The sequence below is a fragment of the Ciconia boyciana genome, chromosome 33, assembly GCF_034638445.1.
Source record: "Ciconia boyciana chromosome 33, ASM3463844v1, whole genome shotgun sequence".
In the NCBI taxonomy this organism is placed as follows: Eukaryota; Metazoa; Chordata; class Aves; order Ciconiiformes; family Ciconiidae; genus Ciconia; species Ciconia boyciana.
The window spans coordinates 331,587-353,480 of record NC_132966.1 but is presented as its reverse complement, the minus strand read 5'-3'; the positions used below and the strand labels follow the sequence as shown (position 1 = coordinate 353,480).

The 21,894-nt window shown below is 68.9% G+C and overlaps 1 protein-coding gene and 1 pseudogene across 1 annotated transcript in view; one reads left to right on the top strand and one right to left on the bottom strand.

Annotated features, from left to right (window-relative positions):
• Nucleotides 1-21,894, top strand: part of RYR1 (ryanodine receptor 1) — a 128,129-nt gene that overhangs the window by 56,311 nt on the left and 49,924 nt on the right. The window contains 20 exon segments of the mRNA XM_072848771.1: nucleotides 138-338; nucleotides 1,052-1,163; nucleotides 2,507-2,662; nucleotides 4,012-4,285; nucleotides 6,674-6,788; nucleotides 6,868-7,000; nucleotides 8,831-8,925; nucleotides 9,007-9,142; nucleotides 10,229-10,415; nucleotides 11,121-11,232; nucleotides 11,317-11,437; nucleotides 12,580-12,749; nucleotides 14,259-14,479; nucleotides 16,004-16,094; nucleotides 16,177-16,317; nucleotides 18,764-18,927; nucleotides 19,014-19,018; nucleotides 19,021-19,091; nucleotides 19,345-19,434; nucleotides 21,331-21,471. Coding sequence (XP_072704872.1) covers nucleotides 138-338; nucleotides 1,052-1,163; nucleotides 2,507-2,662; nucleotides 4,012-4,285; nucleotides 6,674-6,788; nucleotides 6,868-7,000; nucleotides 8,831-8,925; nucleotides 9,007-9,142; nucleotides 10,229-10,415; nucleotides 11,121-11,232; nucleotides 11,317-11,437; nucleotides 12,580-12,749; nucleotides 14,259-14,479; nucleotides 16,004-16,094; nucleotides 16,177-16,317; nucleotides 18,764-18,927; nucleotides 19,014-19,018; nucleotides 19,021-19,091; nucleotides 19,345-19,434; nucleotides 21,331-21,471 — 2,736 coding nt within the window.
• On the bottom strand, nucleotides 19,820-20,615 carry LOC140645457 (uncharacterized; annotated as a pseudogene).

Here is a 21,894-nt window from a genome sequence, read left to right as displayed (position 1 = left end):
CCCCCCCAAGCCCCGCTCCCGGCTTCCCTGTCGTGCGGGTGACAACATCCCGGGGGGCCCCCCCTTGTCCCCTCTCCCTTGGGGGTCCCGTGGGGACCCGTGTCCCCCCGTGCCCCTCGCTGACGCCACGGGCGCAGATGTGCAACCTGCTGCAGTACTTCTGCGAGCGGGAGCTGCAGCACCGCGTCGAGGCCATCGTCGCCTTCTCGGAGCGGCACGTGGAGCGGCTGCAGCGTGACCAGCGCCGCCGCTACGGCCAGCTGATGCGGGCGCTCACCATGTCGGCCGCCGAGACCGCCCGGCGCACCCGCGAGTTCCGCTCGCCCCCCCAGGAGCAGGTGGGGGACGGCCACCGGAGCGGGGACGCCCATGGGGACGGCCACGGGGAGCGGGGACGCGCGTGGGGGTGTGCGTGGGAAACCGGGGTGTGCACGGGGACACGCACGGGGACGTACGTGGGGACGTGCATGAGGACACCCACGGGGACGTGCATGGGGACATCAACGGGGAGCGGGGACGTGCGTGGGGACACCCGCGGGGACACGCACAGGGCCGTGTGGGAAACGGGGACGTGCGTGGGGACACGGGGACGTGCGTGGGGACACCCGCGGGGACACGCACAGGGACGTGTGGGAAACGGGGACGTGGACGGGGACACGGGGACGTGCGTGGGGACACGGGGACGTGCGTGGGGACACCCGCGGGGACACGCACAGGGCCGTGTGGGAAACGGGGACGTGGACGGGGACACGGGGACGTGCGTGGGGACACCCGCGGGGACACGCACAGGGCCGTGTGGGAAACGGGGATGTGCACGGGGACACGGGGACATGCGTGGGGACACGGGGACGTGCGTGGGGACACAGGGACGCAGGCGCAGGGCCGAGGACGCGCACAGGGAAACAGGGACGTGGATGGGGACACGGGGACGTGTGTGGGGATGTGGCTGTAGGGTCACGGGGACGTGGGGACATGCGTGGGGTACGTACGCGGGGTGATGGCTGCGGGACGGGTCCCGCTGACCCCCGGTGTCCCCCCGTGTCCCCCCCAGATCAACATGCTGCTGCAGTACAAGGGGGGGGCGGACGAGGAGGAGTGCCCGGTGCCCGAGGACATCCGCGACGAGCTCCTCGACTTCCACAACGACCTGCTGGCACACTGCGGTGAGACGGGACCCCCAGGGGCAGGGGGACCCCCAGGGGCTTGAGAACCCCCAGGGACAGGGGGACCCCCAGGGACACCGGGACCCCCAGGGGCTCGAGAACCCCCAGGGACAGGGGGACCCCCAGGGGCTCAGGAACCCCCAGGGGCTTGGGGACCCCCAGGGACAGGGTGACCCCCAGGGACACAAGGACCCCCAGGGGCTCGGGAACCCCCAGGGACAGGGGGACCCCCAGGGACACAGGGACCCCCAGGGGCTCGGGAACCCCCAGGGACACGGGGACCCCCAGGGACAGGGGGACCCCCAGGGACACCGGGACCCCCAGGGGCTCGAGAACCCCCAGGGACAGGGGGACCCCCAGGGGCTCGGGAACCCCCAGGGACACGGGGACCCCCAGGGACAGGGGGACCCCCAGGGACACCGGGACCCCCAGGCGCTTGAGAACCCTCAGGGACACAGGGACCCCCAGGGACAGGGCGACCCCCAGGGACACGGGGACACCCCCATCCTGGTGGTGGGGGGACCTCCTATCCCAGGACCCACTGGGGACAAGGGGACACCCCCATCCCAGGGGCACAGGGACCCCCACCCTCCTGGGGACACTGGGGGACCCCCAATCCTGGGGGCATGGTGACCCCAATTTTAAGGCCCCCCAATGTAAGGGGGACACGGGGTCACGCTGTGCAGTGGGGACCCCCGTCCTGGGGTGTGGGGACCATCCAGGGGCGTGGGGGCAGCACCCGGGACAGCCACAGAGACCCCCCCTCCAGGGCATGGGGACCCCCATCCAAGAAGCCCAGGGACCCCCAGGAGCATGGGGACGCCGATCTGGGGAGCCCAGGGACCCCGATCCAGGGAGCCCGGGGACACCCAGGGCATGGGGACCCCCATCCAGGGAGCCCAGGGACCCCCAGGAGCATGGGGACCCCGATCCAGGAAGTCCGGGGACCCCAAGAAGCCCAGGGACCCCCATCCAGGGAGCCTGGGGACCCCCAGGAGCATGGGGACCCCGATCCAGGGAGCCCAGGGACCCCCAGGGCATGGGGACCCTGATCCAGGAAGCCCAGGGATCCCCAGAAGCCCAGGGACCCCCATCCAGGGAGCCCGGGGACCCCCAGGAGCATGGGGACCCCCATCCAGGGAGCCCAGGGACCCTGATCCAGGGAGCCCGGGGACCCCCAGGGCATGGGGACCCCGATCCAGGGAGCCCGGGGACCCCCAGAAGCCCAGGGACCCCCATCCAGGGAGCCCAGGGACCCCCAGGAGCATGCCCCCCTCCTCTGGGGACACGGGGACTCCCCCCCCCCCGGGGACATGGCCCCCCGTGACCCCCGTGCCCCCCAGGCATCGAGCTGGCGGGCGAGGAGGAGGAGGCGGCGGAGGAGGCGTCCCTGCGGCAGCGGCTGCTGGGGCTGGTGCAGAAGGTGGTGGGGCTGCGTGGGGCGGCGGCGCAGGAGGAGGCACCCCCCGAGGAGCCCCCGGTGCCCAGTGAGCGGGGACGCGGGGGGCGGGATGGGGTGGCCCCCGGGTGCCAACCGAGGTCTCCCCAAGGCACGGCCAGGCTGTCCCCAAGGTGCCAGCTGAGTTGTCCCCAAGGTGTTGGCCAAACTGTCCCCAAGGTATGGCTGAGCTGTCCCCAAGGCACAACCGAGCCATCCCAAAGGCATGGCCAGGCTGTCCCCAAGGTGCCAGCTGAGTTGTCCCCAAGGCATGGCCAAGCTGTCCCCAAGGCATGGCTGAGCCATCGCCAACCAAGCTGTCCCCAAGGCACAACCGAGCCGTCCCCAGGGCACGGCCAGGCCGTCCCCAAGGTGCCAGCTGAGTTGTCCCCAAGGCGTTGGCCAAGCTGTCCTCAAGGCACAACCGCGCTGCCCCAAGGCACGGCCAGGCTGTCCCCAAGGTGCCAGCTGAGTTGTCCCCAAGGCGTTGGCCAAGCTGTCCTCAAGGCATTGGCCAAGCTGTCCCCAAGGCATGGCTGAGCCACCACCAGCCAAGCTGTCCCCAAGGCACGGCCAGGCCGTCCCCAAGGTGCCAGCTGAGTTGTCCCCAAGGTGTTGGCCAAACTGTCCCCAAGGTATGGCTGAGCTGTCCCCAAGGCACAACCGAGCCATCCCAAAGGCATGGCCAGGCTGTCCCCAAGGTGCCAGCTGAGTTGTCCCCAAGGCGTTGGCCAAGCTGTCCCCAAGGCATGGCTGAGCCACCACCAGCCAAGCTGTCCCCAAGGCACAACCGAGCCGTCCCCAGGGCACGGCCAGGCTGTCCCCAAGGTGCCAACTGAGTTGTCCCCAAGGCGTTGGCCAAGCTGTCCTCAAGGCATTGGCCAAGCTGTCCCCAAGGTGCCAACTGAGTTGTCCCCAAGGCGCTGGCCAAGCTGTCCCCAAGGTATGGCTGAGCTGTCCCCAAGGCACAACCGAGCCATCCCAAAGGCATGGCCAGGCTGTCCCCAAGGTGCCAGCTGAGTTGTCCCCAAGGCGTTGGCCAAGCTGTCCCCAAGGCATGGCTGAGCCACCACCAGCCAAGCTGTCCCCAAGGCACAACCGAGCCGTCCCCAGGGCACGGCCAGGCTGTCCCCAAGGTGCCAACTGAGTTGTCCCCAAGGTGTTGGCCAAGCTGTCCCCAAGGCATGGCTGAGCCATCGCCAACCAAGCTGTCCCCAAGGCACAACCGCGCTGCCCCAAGGCACGGCCAGGCTGTCCCCAAGGTGCCAACTGAGTTGTCCCCAAGGTGTTGGCCAAGCTGTCCCCACGGTGCCAACTGAGTTGTCCCCAAGGCACGGCCAAGCTGTCCCCAAGGCACGGCCAGGCCGTCCCCGCTGGGGGCGGGGGTGGCCCAGCTGTCCCCGTCCCCAGGCACGCTGCAGGAGCTGATCTCGCAGACGATGGTGCACTGGGCGCAGGAGTCCTTCATCCAGAGCCCCGAGCTGGTGCGCGCCATGTTCAGCCTGCTGCACCGGCAGTACGACGGGCTGGGGGAGCTGGTGCGCGCCCTCCCCAAGGCCTACACCATCAGCGCCCTCTCCGTCCCCGACACCACCGCCCTCCTCGAGTGCCTGGGCCAGATCCGCTCCCTCCTCATCGTCCAGATGGGCCCCGAGGAGGAGAACCTCATGATCCAGAGCATCGGGTGGGTGCCCCCCGCGTCCCCCCCGGCACCCCGCGTCCTCATCCGGCAGCCTGCGTCCCCCCAGGCACCCCGCATCCTTGTCCGGCACCCCGCGTCCCCATCTGGCGCCCTGTGTGTCCCCCCAGCACCCTGTGTGTCCCCCCGGCACCCCGCGTCCTCATCCGGCACCCTGCATCCCCCCAGGCACCCCGCATCCTTGTCCAGCACCCTGCGTCCCCATCTGGCGCCCTGTGTCCCCCCCCGGCACCCTGTGTCCCCCCCAGGCACCCCGCATCCCCACCCAGCACCCTGCGTCCCCCAGGCACCCCACATCCTTGTCCAGCACCCTGTGTCCCCCCTGGCACCCTGCGTCCCCCAGGCACCCCGCATCCTTGTCCAGCACCCTGTGTCCCCCCGGCACCCTGTGTCCCCCCCAGGCACCCCACATCCTTGTCCAGCACCCTGTGTCCCCCCGGCACCCTGCGTCCCCCAGGCACCCCACATCCTTGTCCAGCACCCTGTGTCCCCCGTGGCACCCTGCGTCCCCCAGGCACCCCGCATCCTTGTCCAGCACCCTGTGTCCCCCCGGCACCCTGTGTCCCCCCAGGCACCCCGCATCCTTGTCCAGCACCCTGTGTCCCCCCGGCACCCTGCGTCCCCCAGGCACCCCACATCCTTGTCCAGCACCCTGTGTCCCCCCTGGCACCCTGCGTCCCCCCAGGCACCCCGCATCCTTGTCCAGCACCCTGTGTCCCCCCCGGCACCCTGTGTCCCCCCCAGGCACCCCACATCCTTGTCCAGCACCCTGTGTCCCCCCTGGCACCCTGCGTCCCCCCAGGCACCCCGCATCCTTGTCCAGCACCCTGTGTCCCCCTGGCACCCTGCGTCCCCCAGGCACCCCACATCCTTGTCCAGCACCCCACGTCCCCATCTGGCGCCCTGTGTGTCCCCCAGCACCCTGTGTCCCCCCAGGCACCCGCATCCTTGTCCAGCACCCTGTGTCCCCCCCGGCACCCTGCGTCCCCCAGGCACCCCACATCCTTGTCCAGCACCCTGTGTCCCCCCGGCACCCTGCATCCCCCAGGCACCCCACATCCTTGTCCAGCACCCTGCGTCCCCATCTGGCGCCCTGTGTCCCCCCCGGCACCCTGTGTCCCCCCAGGCACCCCGCATCCCCACCCAGCACCCTGCGTCCCCCAGGCACCCCACATCCTTGTCCAGCACCCTGTGTCCCCCCGGCACCCTGTGTCCCCCAGGCACCCCGCATCCTTGTCCAGCACCCTGTGTCCCCCTGGCACCCTGCGTCCCCCAGGCACCCCACATCCTTGTCCAGCACCCCACGTCCCCATCTGGCGCCCTGTGTGTCCCCCCAGCACCCTGTGTCCCCCCAGGCACCCCGCATCCTTGTCCAGCACCCTGTGTCCCCCCCGGCACCCTGCGTCCCCCAGGCACCCCACATCCTTGTCCAGCACCCTGTGTCCCCCCGGCACCCTGCATCCCCCAGGCACCCCACATCCTTGTCCAGCACCCTGCGTCCCCATCTGGCGCCCTGTGTCCCCCCCGGCACCCTGTGTCCCCCCAGGCACCCCGCATCCCCACCCAGCACCCTGCGTCCCCCAGGCACCCCACATCCTTGTCCAGCACCCTGTGTCCCCCCTGGCACCCTGCGTCCCCCAGGCACCCCGCATCCTTGTCCAGCACCCTGTGTCCCCCTGGCACCCTGCGTCCCCCAGGCACCCCACATCCTTGTCCAGCACCCCACGTCCCCATCTGGCGCCCTGTGTGTCCACCCAGCACCCTGTGTCCCCCAGGCACCCCGCATCCTTGTCCAGCACCCTGTGTCCCCCCCGGCACCCTGCGTCCCCCAGGCACCCCACATCCTTGTCCAGCACCCTGTGTCCCCCCGGCACCCTGCATCCCCCAGGCACCCCACATCCTTGTCCAGCACCCTGCGTCCCCATCTGGCGCCCTGTGTCCCCCCGGCACCCTGTGTCCCCCCAGGCACCCCGCATCCCCACCCAGCACCCTGCGTCCCCCAGGCACCCTGCATCCTTGTCCAGCACCCTCTGTGCCCCCCAGCACCCTGTGTGCCCCCCAGACACCCCCCACCCCCATCCAGCACCCTCTGTCCCCTTCCTGCACCTTGTACCCCCGGGGCACCCCATGTCCCCCTGTCCGTCCCCCCCGGGCACCCCTGTCCCCCCCCCAGCTCCCCCAGGCACCCACTGCCCTCCCACCACCCCATATTCCCCCCCCCTCCCCGGGCACCCTGTCTCCCCCCTGGCACCCCGCGTCCTCCCCGGGCACCCCGCTTTCCCTAGCCTGGGCACCCTCCATGGCACCCTGGCACCCTGGGGTGACATCCAGGCACCCTGAGGTGACACCCCCGTCCCCTTGCTGTCCCCCCAGGAACATCATGAACAACAAGGTCTTCTACCAGCACCCCAACCTGATGCGGGCGCTGGGCATGCACGAAACCGTCATGCAGGTGATGGTCAGCGTGCTGGGCGGCGGCGAGTCCAAGGTGAGCCCCCTCCCCGGGGTGTCCCCAGCCCTGGGTCCCCCCCCGCTGGCCTCTGACCCCCCCGTTCCCCTCCCCCCAGGAGATTCGCTTCCCCAAGATGGTGACCAACTGCTGCCGCTTCCTCTGCTACTTCTGCCGCATCAGCCGGCAGAACCAGCGCTCCATGTTCGACCACCTCGGCTACCTGCTGGAGAACAGCAGCATCGGCCTGGGTGGGCCCCCGGCCCCGCCCGGCCCCGCCCTGCCCCGCCCTGCCCCGCCCGGCCCCGCCCGGCCCCGCCCTGCCCCGCCCTGCCTGGGGCAGCAGCGTCCCCCGAGAGACGAGGCCGCTGCGGGGCCCCTCCTGTCCTCTGCACCCCCAGCCTGGCACGCTGGGGGGGTCCTGTGCCCATAACCTGCACCCTGGGGGGGGCCCTGTGCCCCAATCTGGCACCCTGGGGGGGTCCTGCAACCTGGGGGGGTCCCTGCACCCATAACCTGCACCCTGGGGTCCCTGCACCCCAATCTGGCACCCTGGGGGGGTCCTGCGCCCATAACCTGCACCCTGGGGGGGTCCCTGCACCCCAATCTGGCACCCTGGGGGGGTCCTGCACCCATAACCTGGCACCCTGGGGCTCCCTGCACCGCAATCTGGCACCCTGGGGGGGTCCCTGCACCCATAACCTGCACCCTGGGGTCCCTGTGCCCCAACCTGGCATCTTGGGGGGGTCCTGCACCCATAACCTGGCACCCTGGGGGGGTCCCTGCGCCCCAATCTGGCACCCTGGGGGGGTCCTGCACCCATAACCTGCACCCTGGGGGGGTCCCTGCACCCCAATCTGGCACCCTGGGGGGGTCCTGCACCCATAACCTGCACCCTGGGGTCCCTGTGCCCCAATCTGGCACCCTGGGGTCCTGCAACCTGGGGGGGTCCCTGCACCCATAACCTGCACCCTGGGGTCCCTGCACCCCAATCTGGCACCCTGGGGGGGTCCTGCACCCATAACCTGCACCCTGGGGGTCCCTGCGCCCCAATCTGGCACCCTGGGGGGGTCCTGCACCCATAACCTGCACCCTGGGGGGGTCCCTGCACCCCAATCTGGCACCCTAGGGGTCCTGCACCCATAACCTGGCACCCTGGGGGTCCCTGTGCCCCAATCTGGCACCCTGGGGGTCCTGCAACCTGGGGGGGTCCCTGCACCCATAACCTGCACCCTGGGGTCCCTGCACCCCAATCTGGCACCCTGGGGGGGTCCTGCACCCATAACCTGCACCCTGGGGGGGTCCCTGTGCCCCAATCTGGCACCCTGGGGGGGTCCTGCGCCCATAACCTGCACCCTGGGGTCCCTGTGCCCCAATCTGGCACCCTGGGGGGGTCCTGCAACCTGGGGGTCCTGCACCCATAACCTGCACCCTGGGGTCCCTGTGCCCCAATCTGGCATCCTGGGGGGTCCCTGTGCCCCCAATCTGGCACCCTGGGGGGTCCTGCACCCATAACCTGGCACCCTGGGGGTCCCTGTGCCCCAATCTGGCACCCTGGGGGGGTCCTGCAACCTGGGGGTCCCTGCACCCATAACCTGGCACCCTGGGGGGGTCCCTGCGCCCCAATCTGGCACCCTGGGGGGGTCCTGCACCCATAACCTGCACCCTGGGGGGGTCCCTGCACCCCAATCTGGCACCCTGGGGGGGTCCCTGCACCCATAACCTGCACCCTGGGGTCCCTGCGCCCCCAATCTGGCACCCTGGGGGGGTCCTGCACCCATAACCTGCACCCTGGGGTCCCTGCACCCCAATCTGGTACCCTGGGGGGGTCTCTGCACTCATAACCTGCACCCTGGGGGTCCCTGCACCCCAATCTGGCACCCTGGGGGGGTCCTGCACCCATAACCTGGCACCCTGGGGTCCCTGTGCCCCAACCTGGCATCTTGGGGGGGTCCTGCACCCATAACCTGGCACCCTGGGGGGCTCCCGGCACCCTGCCGATCCCACCTGGGCCCCCCCCAGCCACGCGCCAGCCCCGGGTGCCCACAAGCAACCTCCCCAGCACCCTGACCCCCCCAAAGGCATGAGGGGCTCAACCCCCCTGGACGTGGCGGCCGCCTCCGTCATCGACAACAACGAGCTGGCGCTGGCCCTGAAGGAGCAGGACCTGGAGAAGGTGGGGGCCGGGGGCCGGGGCGGCCGGGGGCCGCGTGTGCGTGCCCCCCGGGCCCCCCCCAGCGAGGTCCCCGTGCCGCAGGTGGTGACGTACCTGGCGAGCTGCGGGCTGCAGAGCTGCCCCATGCTGCTCTCCAAGGGGTACCCCGACATCGGGTGGAACCCCTGCGGCGGCGAGCGCTACCTCGACTTCCTCCGCTTCGCCGTCTTCGTCAACGGTGAGCGGGCGGGGGGGGGGCGTCCCCGTGTCCCCTCCCTGCGTCCCGCCGGGGGGGGGGGTCCCCCCTGTCCCCAGCCCTGGGGGAGTCCCTGAACCCCCACGTCCCCAGCCTGGGGTCCCCGTGTCCCCTTGACCCCATCTGCGCCCCTCTGGGGGTCCCCGTGTCCCCAGCCTGGCACCCTGGGGGGGTCCCTGCCCCTCCGTGTTTTGGGGTTCCCTGGGGGTCCCTGCCCCTCCGTGTCCTGGGGTTCCCTGGGTTCCCTGCCCCTCCCGGCTCCCCGGGGGTCCCTGGGGGTCCCTGTCCCTCCGTGTCCTGGGGGTCCCTGCCCCTCCCAGCTCCCCAGGGGTCCCTGGGGGTCCCTTCCTCTCTGTGTTTTGGGGTTCCCTGGGGGTCCCTGCCCCTCCCGGCTCCCCGGGGGTCCCTGGGGGTCCCTTCCTCTCTGTGTTTTGGGGTTCCCTGGGGGTCCCTGCCCCTCCCAGCTCCCCGGGGGTCCGTGGGGGTCCCTGTCCCTCCGTGTCCTGGCGGTCCCTGCCCCTCCCGGCTCCCCAGGGGTCCCTGGGGGTCCCTTCCTCTCTGTGTTTTGGGGTTCCCTGGGGGTCCCTGCCCCTCCCAGCTCCCCGGGGGTCCCTGGGGGTCCCTGTCCCTCCGTGTCCTGGGGGTCCCTGCCCCTCCCGGCTCCCCAGGGGTCCCTGGGGGTCCCTTCCTCTCTGTGTTTTGGGGTTCCCTGGGGGTCCCTGCCCCTCCCAGCTCCCCGGGGGTCCCTGAGGGTCCCTGCCCCTCCATGTCCTGGGGTTCCCCGGGGTCCCTGCCCCTCCCGGCTCCCCGGGGGTCCCTGGGGGTCCCTTCCTCTCTGTGTTTTGGGGTTCCCTGAGGGTCCCTGCCCCTCCATGTCCTGGGGTTCCCTGGGGTCTCTGCCCCTCCCGGCTCCCCGGGGGTCCGTGGGGGTCCCTGTCCCTCCGTGTCCTGGCGGTCCCTGCCCCTCCCGGCTCCCCGGGGGTCCCCGCCCCTCCGTGTTTAGGGGTTCCCCGGGGTCCCCTGCCCCCGGGGGTCCCGGGGGTCCCTGGCAGCCCGCTGGTGCCGCAGGGGAGAGCGTGGAGGAGAACGCCAACGTGGTGGTGCGGCTGCTGATCCGGCGGCCCGAGTGCTTCGGGCCGGCGCTGCGGGGCGAGGGCGGCAGCGGGCTACTGGCCGCCATCCAGGACGCCCTCCACATCGCCCAGGACCCCGCCCGCGACGGGCCCACGGGCCGCAGGGAGCGGCGGCGGGAGCCGTGCGTGGGCCGGGGGCCGCCGCGGGGCCGGGGCGGGGGGCCCGGGGTGGGCACGGCGGGGGGCGGCCGGTCCTGCGAGCGTCCCCCTCCCCGCGCTGCGGGGGTGCGGGGGTCCCCACGATGCCCCCCGATGCCCCCTTCTCGGGGTGCGGGGGTCCCCACGATGCCCCCCGATGCCCCATCCCCACGCTGCAGGGGTGCAGGGGGTCCCCACGATGTCCCCCAATGCCCCCTCCCCGGGATGCAGGGGTGTGGGGGGTCCCCACGATGCCCCCTGACACCCCATCCCCACACTGCAAGGATGCGGGGGGTCCCCACGATGGCCCCCGATGCCCCCTCCCCGGGATGCAGGGGTGCGGGGGATCCCCACGATGCCCCTAATGCCCCCTCCCCACACTGCAAGGATGCGGGGGTCCCCACGATGTCCCCCAATGCCCCATCCCCATGCTGCAGGGGTGCGGGGGTCCCCACGATGCCCCCAATGCCCCCTCCCCACACTGCAAGGATGCGGGGGTCCCCACGATGCCCCCCAATGCCCCATCCCCATGCTGCAGGGGTGCGGGGGTCCCCACGATGGCCCCCAGTGCCCCCTCCCCGGGATGCAGGGGATCCCCACGATGCCCCTGATGCCCCCTCCCCATGCTGCAGGGGCGCGGGGGGTCCCCCCGATGCCCCCCCAGCCCCTGACCCCCCCATCCCGCGCAGGTTCGGGGGCGAGGAGCCGCCCGAGGAGAACCGGGTGCATTTGGGCAACGCCATCATGTCCTTCTACGCCGCCCTCATCGACCTCCTGGGCCGCTGCGCCCCCGAGATGCACGTAAGGGGACGGGCCGGGGCCGGGGCCGGGGGGGGACACGGTGGGGGGGCACAGCCCGGGGTGACCCCCCCACTCGCCCCCCAGCTGATCCAGGCGGGCAAGGGGGAGGCTCTGCGGATCCGGGCCATCCTCCGCTCCCTCGTGCCGCTCGAGGACCTGGTGGGCATCATCAGCCTCCCCCTGCAGATCCCCGCCATCGGCAAAGGTGGGTGCCCGCGGGGGGCGCGGGGCTGGGGGACGTCAGGGTGCCCAGCGGGATGGGGGCATGGGGCTGGGGGGTCAGGGGTGCCCAGTCACACTGGGGGGCACGGGGCTGGGGGGATGTCGGGGTGCCCAGCGGGATGGGGGCATGGGGCTGGGGGTCAGGGGGTGCCCAGTCACACTGGGGGGCACGGGGCTGGGGGACGTCGGGGTGCCCAGCGGGATGGGGGTTACTGGGGCTGGGGGGTCAGGGGTGCCCAGTCACACTGGGGGGCACGAGGCTGGGGGGCAGAGGGATGCCCAGCGGGATGGGGGCCTGGGGCTGGGGGGTCAGAGGGATGCCCAGTCAAACTTGGGGGGGCACAGGGCTGGGGGACAGAGGAACACCCAGCCAGAGTGGGGGTTACTGGTTTTGGGGGGCACAGAGGGTGCCCAGCCAGGCTAGGGGGGGGGGGTCACAGGTTTTGGGGGGCAGAGGGATGCCCAGCCAGACTGCGGGGGGTCAGAGGTTCTGGGGGCAGAGGGATGCCCAGCCAGGCTGGGGGGGTCAGAGGTTTTGGGGGCAGAGGGATGCCCAGCCAGGTGGGGGGTCAGAGGTTTTGGGGGACAGAGGGATGCCCAGCCAGGCGGGGGGCGGGGGTCAGAGGTTTTGGGGGCAGAGGGATGCCCAGCCAGGCAGGGGGGGTCAGAGGTTTTGGGGGGCAGAGGGATGCCCAGCCAAACTTGGGGGGGAGGACAGGTTTTGGGGGGACAGAGGGATGCCCAGCCAGGTGGGGGGGTCAGAGGTTTTGGGGGACAGAGGGATGCCCAGCCAGGCGGGGGGGAGCACAGGTTTTGGGGGGCAGAGGGATGCCCAGCCAGACTGCGGGGGGTCAGAGGTTCTGGGGGCAGAGGGATGCCCAGCCAGGCTGGGGGGGGGGTCACAGGTTTTGGGGGGCAGAGGGATGCCCAGCCAGACTTGGGGGGGAGGACAGGTTTTGGGGGGACAGAGGGATGCCCAGCCAGGCGGGGGGGGACGCTGAGGTGATCCAGGGGCAGGCAGCCCCCCCAGGGGCACGCGGGCAGGACTGCGGGCAGGGGCGCAGCCCCCCAGGGGGGTGCGGGCAGGGGTGCAGCCCCCCCCGCAAGCGCTGCCGGCCCCCCCAGACGGCAACGTGGTGGAGCCGCGGATGGCGGCCAGCTTCGTGCCGGAGCACAAGGCGCCCATGGTGCTCTTCCTCGACCGCGTCTACGGCGTGGAGAGCCAGGAGTTCCTGCTGCACGTGCTGGAGGTGGGCTTCCTGCCCGACATGCGGGCGGCCGCCTCCCTCGACACGGTGAGACCCCCCCCGCCGCCGCCCTGCCCCACGGCGTGGGCCTGGCGTCCCCTTAAACCTGCCCTGCCCCGTACGGTGGGTCTGGGGTCCCTCAAGCCTGCCCTATGGGATGAATGTGGGGTCCCCCAAACTTGCCCTGCCCCGTAGGGTGGGTCTGGGGTCCCCTCCATCTGCCCTGCTCCGTGGGGTGGATCTGGGGTCCCTCAAACCTCCCCTATGGGATGAATGTGGGGTCCCCCAAACTTGCCCTGCCCCATAGGGTGGGTCTGGGGTCCCCTCCTTCTGCCCTGCTCCGTGGGGTGGATCTGGGGTCCCTCAAACCTCCCCTATGGGATGGGTCTGGGGTCCCTCAAACTTGCCCTGCCCCACAGGGGGGGCCTGGGGTCCCCTTAAACCTGCCCTGCTCTGTGGCGTGGGTCTGGGGTCCCTCAAACCTGCCCTATGGGATGGGTCTGGGGTCCCTCAAACCTGCCCCATGGCATGGGTCTGGGGTCCCCTTAAACCCGCCCTGCCCCACAGGGTGGGTCTGGGGCCCCTAAATCTGCCCCATGGGATGGGTCTGGGGTCCCCCAAACTTGCCCTGTTCCGTGGGGTGGGTCCGGGGTCCCCAAATCTGCCCTATGGGATGGGTCTGGGGGTCCCCTTAAACCTGCCCTGGCCCGTGGCATGGATATAGGGTGCCCCAAACCTGCCCTGCCCTATGGGATCCCCTAAACTTGCTCTGCCCTATAGGACGGATATAGGATCCCCCCCCCACCTGCCCTGCCCTATAGGATGGATATAGGATCCCCCTCCCACCTGCCCTGCCCTATGGGATGGATATAGGGTCTCTCAACCCTGCCCTGCCCTATGGGATCCCCCAAAGTTGCCCTGCCCTTATAGAATGGATACGGGGTCCCCCCCATCTTCCCCATGGGATGGATATGGGGGCCCCCAAACCTGCCCCATGGGATGGATACGGGGTCCCCCCCATCTTCCCCATGGGATGGATATGGGGTCCCCCCCATCTGCCCCATGGGATGGATACGGGGCCCCCAAACCTGCCCTGCCCCATGGGATGGATACGGGGTCCCCCCCATCTTCCCCATGGGATGGATATGGGGTCCCCCCCATCTGCCCCATGGGATGGATACGGGGGCCCCCAAACCTGCCCTGCCCCATGGGATGGATACGGGGTCCCCCCCATCTTCCCCATGGGATGGATATGGGGTCCCCCCCATCTGCCCCATGGGATGGATACGGGGGCCCCCAGACCTGCCCTGCCCCATGGGATGGATACAGGGTCCCCCCTATCTGCCCTATGGGATGGGGGCCCCCAAACCTGCCCCATGGGATGGATATGGGGGCCCCCAAACCTGCCCCATGGGATGGATATGGGCTCACCCAAGCCTGCCTATATTGGGGTCCCCCCCCTAGCCCTGCCCCATGGCACCCCTTTCCCACGGGCTCCCGCTGGGGGGTGGGGGCTCCCCTGCCCCATGGGGTCCTGACCCCCGTCCCCGCCCCCAGGCCGCCTTCAGCACGACGGAGATGGCGCTGGCGCTGAACCGGTACCTGTGCCTGGCGGTGCTGCCCCTCATCACCAAGTGCGCCCCGCTCTTCGCCGGCACCGAGCACCGCGCCATCATGGTGGACTCCATGCTGCACACCATCTACCGCCTCTCCCGCGGGCGCTCCCTCACCAAGGCCCAGCGCGACGTCATCGAGGAATGCCTCATGGCCCTCTGCCGGTGGGACCCCCAAAACCCCCGCCTCAGCCCCGCGCCCCCAGGGCCCTGCATCCCCCAAACCCCTGCGCCGTCCCCCCGTGCCCCCACCTACCCCCGATAGCCCCCCAAGCCCCTGCATCCCCCAAACCCCTGCGCCATCCCCCCGTGCCCCTGAACCCCGATAGCCCCCAGGGCCCTGCATCCCCAAACCCCTGCGCCATCCCCCGTGCCCCGAACCCCGATAGCCCCCCAAGCCCCTGCATCCCCAAACCCCTGTGCCGTCCCCCGTGCCCCACCTACCCCCGATAGCCCCCAGGGCCCTGCATCCCCAAACCTCTGCGCCATCCCCCGTGCCCCAGAACCCCGCTAGCCCCCAAGCCCCTGCATCCCCCAAACCTCTGCATCGTCCCCTGTGCCCCGAGACCCCGATAGCCCCCAGGGCCCTGCATCCCCCAAACCCCTGCGCCATCCCCCATGTCCCCGAACCCCCAATAGCCCCCCAAGCCCCTGCATCCCCCAAACCCCTGCGCCATCCCCCGTGCCCCGTACCCCCGATAGCCCCCAGGGCCCTGCATCCCCAAACCCCTGCACCATCCCCCGTGCCCCCATACCCCCGATAGCCCCCAAGCCCCTGCATCCCCCAAACCCCTGCACCATCCCCCGTGCCCCAGACCCCGATAGCCCCCCAGGGCCCTGCATCCCCAAACCCCTGCGCCATCCCCCATGCCCCGTACCCCCAATATCCCCCAAGCCCCTGCATCCCCAAACCTCTGCATCGTCCCCCTGTGCCCCCACCTACCCCGATAGCCCCCAAGCCCCTGCATCCCCCCAAACCCCTGCGCCATCCCCCGTGCCCCAGACCCCGATAGCCCCCAAACCCCTGCATCCCCAAACCTCTGCATCGTCCCCCTGTGCCCCCACCTACCCCGATAGCCCCCAAGCCCTGCATCCCCCAAACCCCTGCGCCATCCCCCCGTGCCCCCGAACCCCCGCTAGCCCCCCAAGCCCCTGCATCCCCCCAACCCCCATAGTCCCCCGAACCCTGCGCCACCCCCATAACCCCCCATACCCCTGCATCCCCCAAGCCCCCATATCCCCTCTCCATTCCCTCTACAGCCCTGTATGCCTTCTATAGCCTCTCTACATCCCCCTATATCCCTTCTACCCCCGTATATCCCCCACACCCCCCATATCCTCCACACCCCCCCATATCCCCCACACCCCCTATATCCCCCACACCCCCTTATATCCCTCCTAACCCCCTTATATCCCTCCTAACCCCTATATCCCCTGTAACCCCCATATCCCCCACACCCTCTATATCCCCCTAACCCCTCTATATCCCCTCTAACCCCCATATCCCTGTAACCCCCTATATCCCCCACACCCCCTTATATCCCTCCTAACCCCTATATCCCCTGTAACCCCCCATATCCCCCACACCCCCATATCCCCCCACCCTCTATATCCTCTAACCCCATATCCCCCGTACCCCCCCCACCCCACCCCTAACCCCCCGTCCCGTCCCTCCCCTCTCTACCCCAGGTACATCCACCCCTCCATGCTGCAGCATCTCCTCCGCCGCCTGGTCTTCGACGTCCCCATCCTCAACGAGTTCGCCAAGATGCCCCTCAAGGTGAGCCCGGGGCGGACGGGGGGGACGCCCGGGGGGGGCCGGGGGGCGCACGGCGTCCGCCTCACGCCCCCGCGCCCCCCAGCTGCTGACGAACCACTACGAGCGGTGCTGGCGGTACTACTGCCTGCCCAGCGGCTGGCCCAACCAGGGCGTCAGCTCCGAGGAGGAGCTGCACCTCACCCGCAAGCTCTTCTGGGGCATCTTCGAGTCCCTGGCGCACAAGGTCGGGGGCGGGGGGGACACGGGGGGCTGAGCGGGTGGGGGGGATGGGGGCACGGGATGGGGACGGGGGGTGTGGGGATGGGGGATGGGGACGTGGGGATGGGGATGGGGATGGAGATGTGAGGATGGGGGTGATGGGGACGTGGGGATGGGGACATGGGGATGTGGGGATGGGGACACGGGGATGGGGACATAGGGATGGGGATGTGGGGCTGAGTGGGGCGGGGCAGATGGGGGCACGGGGATGGGGATGGGAACGTGGGGATTGGGGGGATGGGGATGGAGATGTGGGGATGAGGATGGGGGTGATGGGGATGTGGGGATGGGGACATGGGGATGGGGACACAGGATGGGGATGTGGGGCTGAAGTAGGCAGGGAGATGGGGATGGGGACACGAGATGGGGATGTGAAACTGAAGTGGGCAGAGAGATGAGGCATGAGATAGAGATGGGGATGTGGGGATGTAGAGATAGGGATAGAGGATGGGGACACGTGAGATAGGGACACAAGAGATAGGGATGTAGAGCTGAAGTAGAGCGGGGGATAGAAACACGAGATGAGGACGTAGAGAGTGTGAGATAGAGATAGGGACGTAGAGATAGAGATATGAAATGTGAGATAGGGATGGTGATGGGGATGTAGAGATAGGACACGAGAATGAGACATAGAGATAGAGATGTGGGGCTGAAGGGCGAGATGGGGAAACACAAGAGATAGGAGATGGGGACGTGGGATGTTATAGAGATAGAGAGATGGGGATAGTGGTGATGGGGACACGAGATGGGGAACACAGAGATGGGGATGTGAGGCTGAAGTGGGCAAAGAGAATAGAAACACGAGATAGAGATGGGGATGTGAGATAGAGATAGAAATGATAGGGACGGAGATAGAAACACGGGATGGGGATGTGGGGCTGAAGTGGGCAGAGAGATGGGGGCATGGGGATAGAGATGGGGATGTGGGGATGTGGGGATGGGGATAGAAGTGATAGGGACGTGGGGATAGAGACACAGAGATGGGGAACGTAGAGGTGTGAGATAGAGAGATAGGGAACGTGAGATAGAGAGATAGGGGATAGAGATGTGAGGATAGGGTGATAGGGACGTGAGATGGGGACACAGAGATGGGGATGTGGGGCTGAAGTGGGCCAGGGAGATAGAAACGAGATGGGGATGGAGAATGTGAGGATGGGGGTGATGGGGACGTGGGGATGGGGACACAGGGATGGGGATGTGGGGCTGAGTGGGCCGGGGGACACGGGGATGGGGATAGGAACGTGGGGATGGGGACAGAGATGGAGGTGTGGGGATGTGGGGATGGGGACAGGGTGATGGGGATGTAGGGATGGGGACATGGGGATGGGGACATGGGGGGCTGAGTGGGATGGGGATGATGGGGACACAGGGATGGGGGTGATGGGGACACGGGGATGGGGACGTGGGGATGGGGACAGGGTGATGGGGATGATGGGGACACAGGGACACGGGGCTGAGCAGGATGGGGACGTGGGCTGGGGACAATGGGGACATGGGGATGGGGATGGGGACACGAGATGGGGGTGATGGGGACACAGGGATGGGGACACGGGGATGGGGATGTGGGGCTGAGTGGGCCGGGGGACACGGGGATGGGGACACGGGGATGGGGACAGGGTGATGGGGGCGATGGGGATGGGGACAGGGTGATGTGCATGATGGGGACATGGGGATGGGGACATGGGGGCTGAGTGGGATGGGGACAGGGGGATGGGGACAGGGGGCCGTGTGGGATGGGGACACAGATTTGGGGACATGGGGATGTGTGGGATGGGGACAGGGTGATGGGGATGATGGGGACACAGGGGACACGGGGCTGAGCAGGATGGGGGCTGCGTGGGATGGGGACAATGGGGACACAGGGATGAGGACATGGGGAGCTGAGCAGGATGGGGACACGGGGATGGGGACATGGGGCCGCGTGGGATGGGGACACAGATTTGGGGACATGGGGGCCGCGTGGGATGGGGACAGGGGATGGGGACATGGGGGCCGCGTGGGATGGGGACACAGATTTGGGGACATGGGGGCCGCGTGGGATGGGGACAGGGGGATGGGGACATGGGGGCCGCGTGGGATGGGGACACAGATTTGGGGACATGGGGGCCGCGTGGGATGGGGACAGGGGATGGGGACATGGGGCCGCGTGGGATGGGGACACAGATTTGGGGACATGGGGGCCGCGTGGGATGGGGACAGGGGGATGGGGACCTGGGGGTCTGGCCCGCCCAGGGAGAGGGGGAGCTGGACCAGGCCGGAGACACGGGCAGCGGTGGGGACCTGGGCTGGTCCAGGGGGACCCGTGGGGGACTTCGGGGGGGACGGGGACGCGGGACGCACGGCCTGTGGGGACAGCGAGTGGCTCCGAGGGGCTGCAGGGGTGGGGGTCACCCCTCGCGCCCCCCGCCCAGCGGTTCGAGGCGGAGCTGTACAAGCTGGCCATGCCGTGCCTCTGCGCCATCGCCGGCGCCCTCCCGCCCGACTACGTGGACGCCAGCTACTCCTCCAAGACCGAGAAGAAGGCTTCCGTCGACGCCGAGGGCAACTTCGACCCCAAGCCCGTCGAGACCCTCAAGTAGGGTCCATACCGACACCCCCCCCCCGCCCCAGCCCTGCCCGGGCTCGGTCCCGTCCTGACCCCCCGCCATGTCCCCCCCCCAGCGTCATCATCCCGAGAAGCTGGACGGGTTCATCAACAAGTACGCGGAGTACACCCACGAGAAGTGGGCTTTCGACAAGGTGGGGACCCCCTGTCCCCCAGCACCTCCCTGGGGTCCCTGCACCCCCGCGGTCCCCCGGGACCCTCCCAGCCCCCGTGAACCTGCGTGATCCCCGCCCCGCTTTGCCCCTCTTGGTCCCCCATACCTGCATGACCCCACTGGGACCCCCACCCCAAGCTCTTCCTGCTCCTCTGAGCCCCCGGAGCCCCCGCCCCTGCGTGCCACCCCCTCCGATGTCCCAGCGCCCCCGTGACGTCCCCGTCCCTCGGCAGATCCAGAACAACTGGTCCTTCGGGGAGACGGTGGATGAAGAAGCCAAGACCCACCCCATGCTGCGGCCCTACAAGACCTTCTCGGAGAAGGTACCGTGCGTGTCCCCTGCTGGGAGCAGGCTGGGACCCCCAGCCCCACCTGCACACCCCCAGCCTTGCCCAGACCTGCCAGCCCCATCCTTCCCCCCAAACCCCATCGAGATCCCCCAGCCCCATCCTTCCCCCTCAACCCCGTCAACATCCTTCAACCCCATCCATCCCCTCACCCTCATCGAGATTCCCCAAGCCCATCGAGATCCCCAACCCTCATCGAGATCCCCTCAGCCCCATCGAGATCCCCTCAACCCCATCGAGATCCCCTCAACCCCATCTGTCCCTCTCAGCCCCATCAAGATCCTTCAATGCCATCCATCCCCTCACCCTCATCAAGATCCCCCCAGCCCATCGAGATCCCCTCAACCCCATCGAGATCCCCTCAACCCCATCTGTCCCCCTCAGCCCCATCAAGATCCTTCAACCCCATCCATCCCCTCACCCTCATCAAGATCCCCCAACCCCATCGAGATCCCCTCAACCCCATCGAGATCCCCAACCCCATTGAGATCCCCATCAACCCCATTGAGATCCCCCAACCCCACCCTTCCCCCTCAACCCCATCAAGATCCTTCAACCCCATCCATCCCCTCACCCTCATCAAGATCCCCCAACCCCACTGAGATCCCCTCAACCCCGTTGAGATCCCCCAACCCCATCGAGATCCCCATCAACCCCATTGAGATCCCCCAACCCCACCCTTCCCCCTCAACCCCATCAAGATCCTTCAACCCCATCCATCCCTCACCCTCATCGAGATCCCCAACCCCACTGAGATCCCCCCAACCCCATCAAGATCCCTCAACCCCATCGAGATCCCCTCAACCCCATTGAGATCCCCCAACCCCATCAAGATCCTTCAACCCCATCAAGATCCCCTCAACCCCATCGAGATCCCCTCAACCCCATCCTTCCCCCTCAGCCCCATCAAGATCCTTCAACCCCATCCATCTCCGTCAACCCCATCGAGATCCCCCAACCCCATCGAGATCCCCAACCCCATCGAGATCCCCAACCCCATCGAGATCCCTCAACCCCATCGAGATCCCCATCAACCCCATTGAGATCCCCCAACCCCATCGAGATCCCCTCAACCCCATCGAGATCCCCATCAACCCCATTGAGATCCCCCAACCCCACCCTTCCCCCTCAACCCCATCAAGATCCTTCAACCCCATCCATCCCCTCACCCTCATCGAGATCCCCCAACCCCACTGAGATCCCCCCAACCCCGTCGAGATCCCCTCAACCCCATCGAGATCCCCTCAACCCCGTTGAGATCCCCCAACCCCACCCTTCCCCTCAACCCCATCAAGATCCTTCAACCCCATCCATCCCCTCACCCTCATCGAGATCCCCCAACCCCACTGAGATCCCCCAAGCCCATCGAGATCCCCTCAACCCCATCGAGATCCCCCAACCCCATCGAGATCCCCTCAACCCCGTTGAGATCCCCCAACCCCATCGAGATCCTTCAACCCCATCAAGATCCTTCAACCCCATCCATCCCCTCAACCCCATCGAGATCCCCTCAACCCCACTGAGATCCCCCCAACCCCGTCGAGATCCTTCAACCCCATCCATCTCCGTCAACCCAATCGAGATCCCCCAACCCCATCGAGATCCCCAACCCCATCGAGATCCCCAACCCCATCGAGATCCCCCAACCCAATCTGCCCCTCCAGCCCAGTTCTCTGACCTCATCTGGAACACCCCAGCCCCATCCAGGCCCCCGAAACCTGGACTCCCCCAAACCCCATTTATTTCCTGGCTCTCTCCAGGCCCCTCGGCCCCACCTAGACCCCCTGACCTTCCTCGGCCTCCCAGGCCATGGGGGGGGCCATGCTGGGGGGCGCCCAAGGGCACCCCCTGAGCCCCACGTCTGCCCCCCAGGACAAGGAGATCTACCGGTGGCCCATCAAGGAGTCCCTGAAGGCCATGCTGGCCTGGGAGTGGATGGTGGAGAAGGCCCGCGAGGGCGAGGAGGACAAGGTGGAGAAGAAGAAGACCCGCAAGATCTCCCAGTCTGCCCAGGTGGGGCCCGGACACTGGGGTGTCCCCCCCCCGAGAACCCCTGGGTGCTGATGGGGTCCATGGGGTGGTGAAGGAGCACCCCAATCACCCGGGGGTCTATGGGGTGGTGAAGGAGCACCCCAAACCCTGGGAGTCCATGGGGTGGTGAAGGAGCGCCCCAATCAGCCGGGGGTCCATGGGGTGGTGAAGGAGCACCCCAAACCCTGGGGGTCCGTGGGGTGGTGAAGGAGCACCCCAATCAGCCGGGGGTCCATGGGGTGGTGAAGGAGCACCCCAAACCCTGGGGGTCTGTGGGGTCCATGGGGTGGTGGAAGGAGCACCCCAACCACCCAAGAGCCTATGGGGTGGTGAAGGAGCACCCCAAGCCCTGGGGGTCCATGGGGTGGGGAAGGAGCACCCCAAACCCTGGGGGTCCATGGGGCG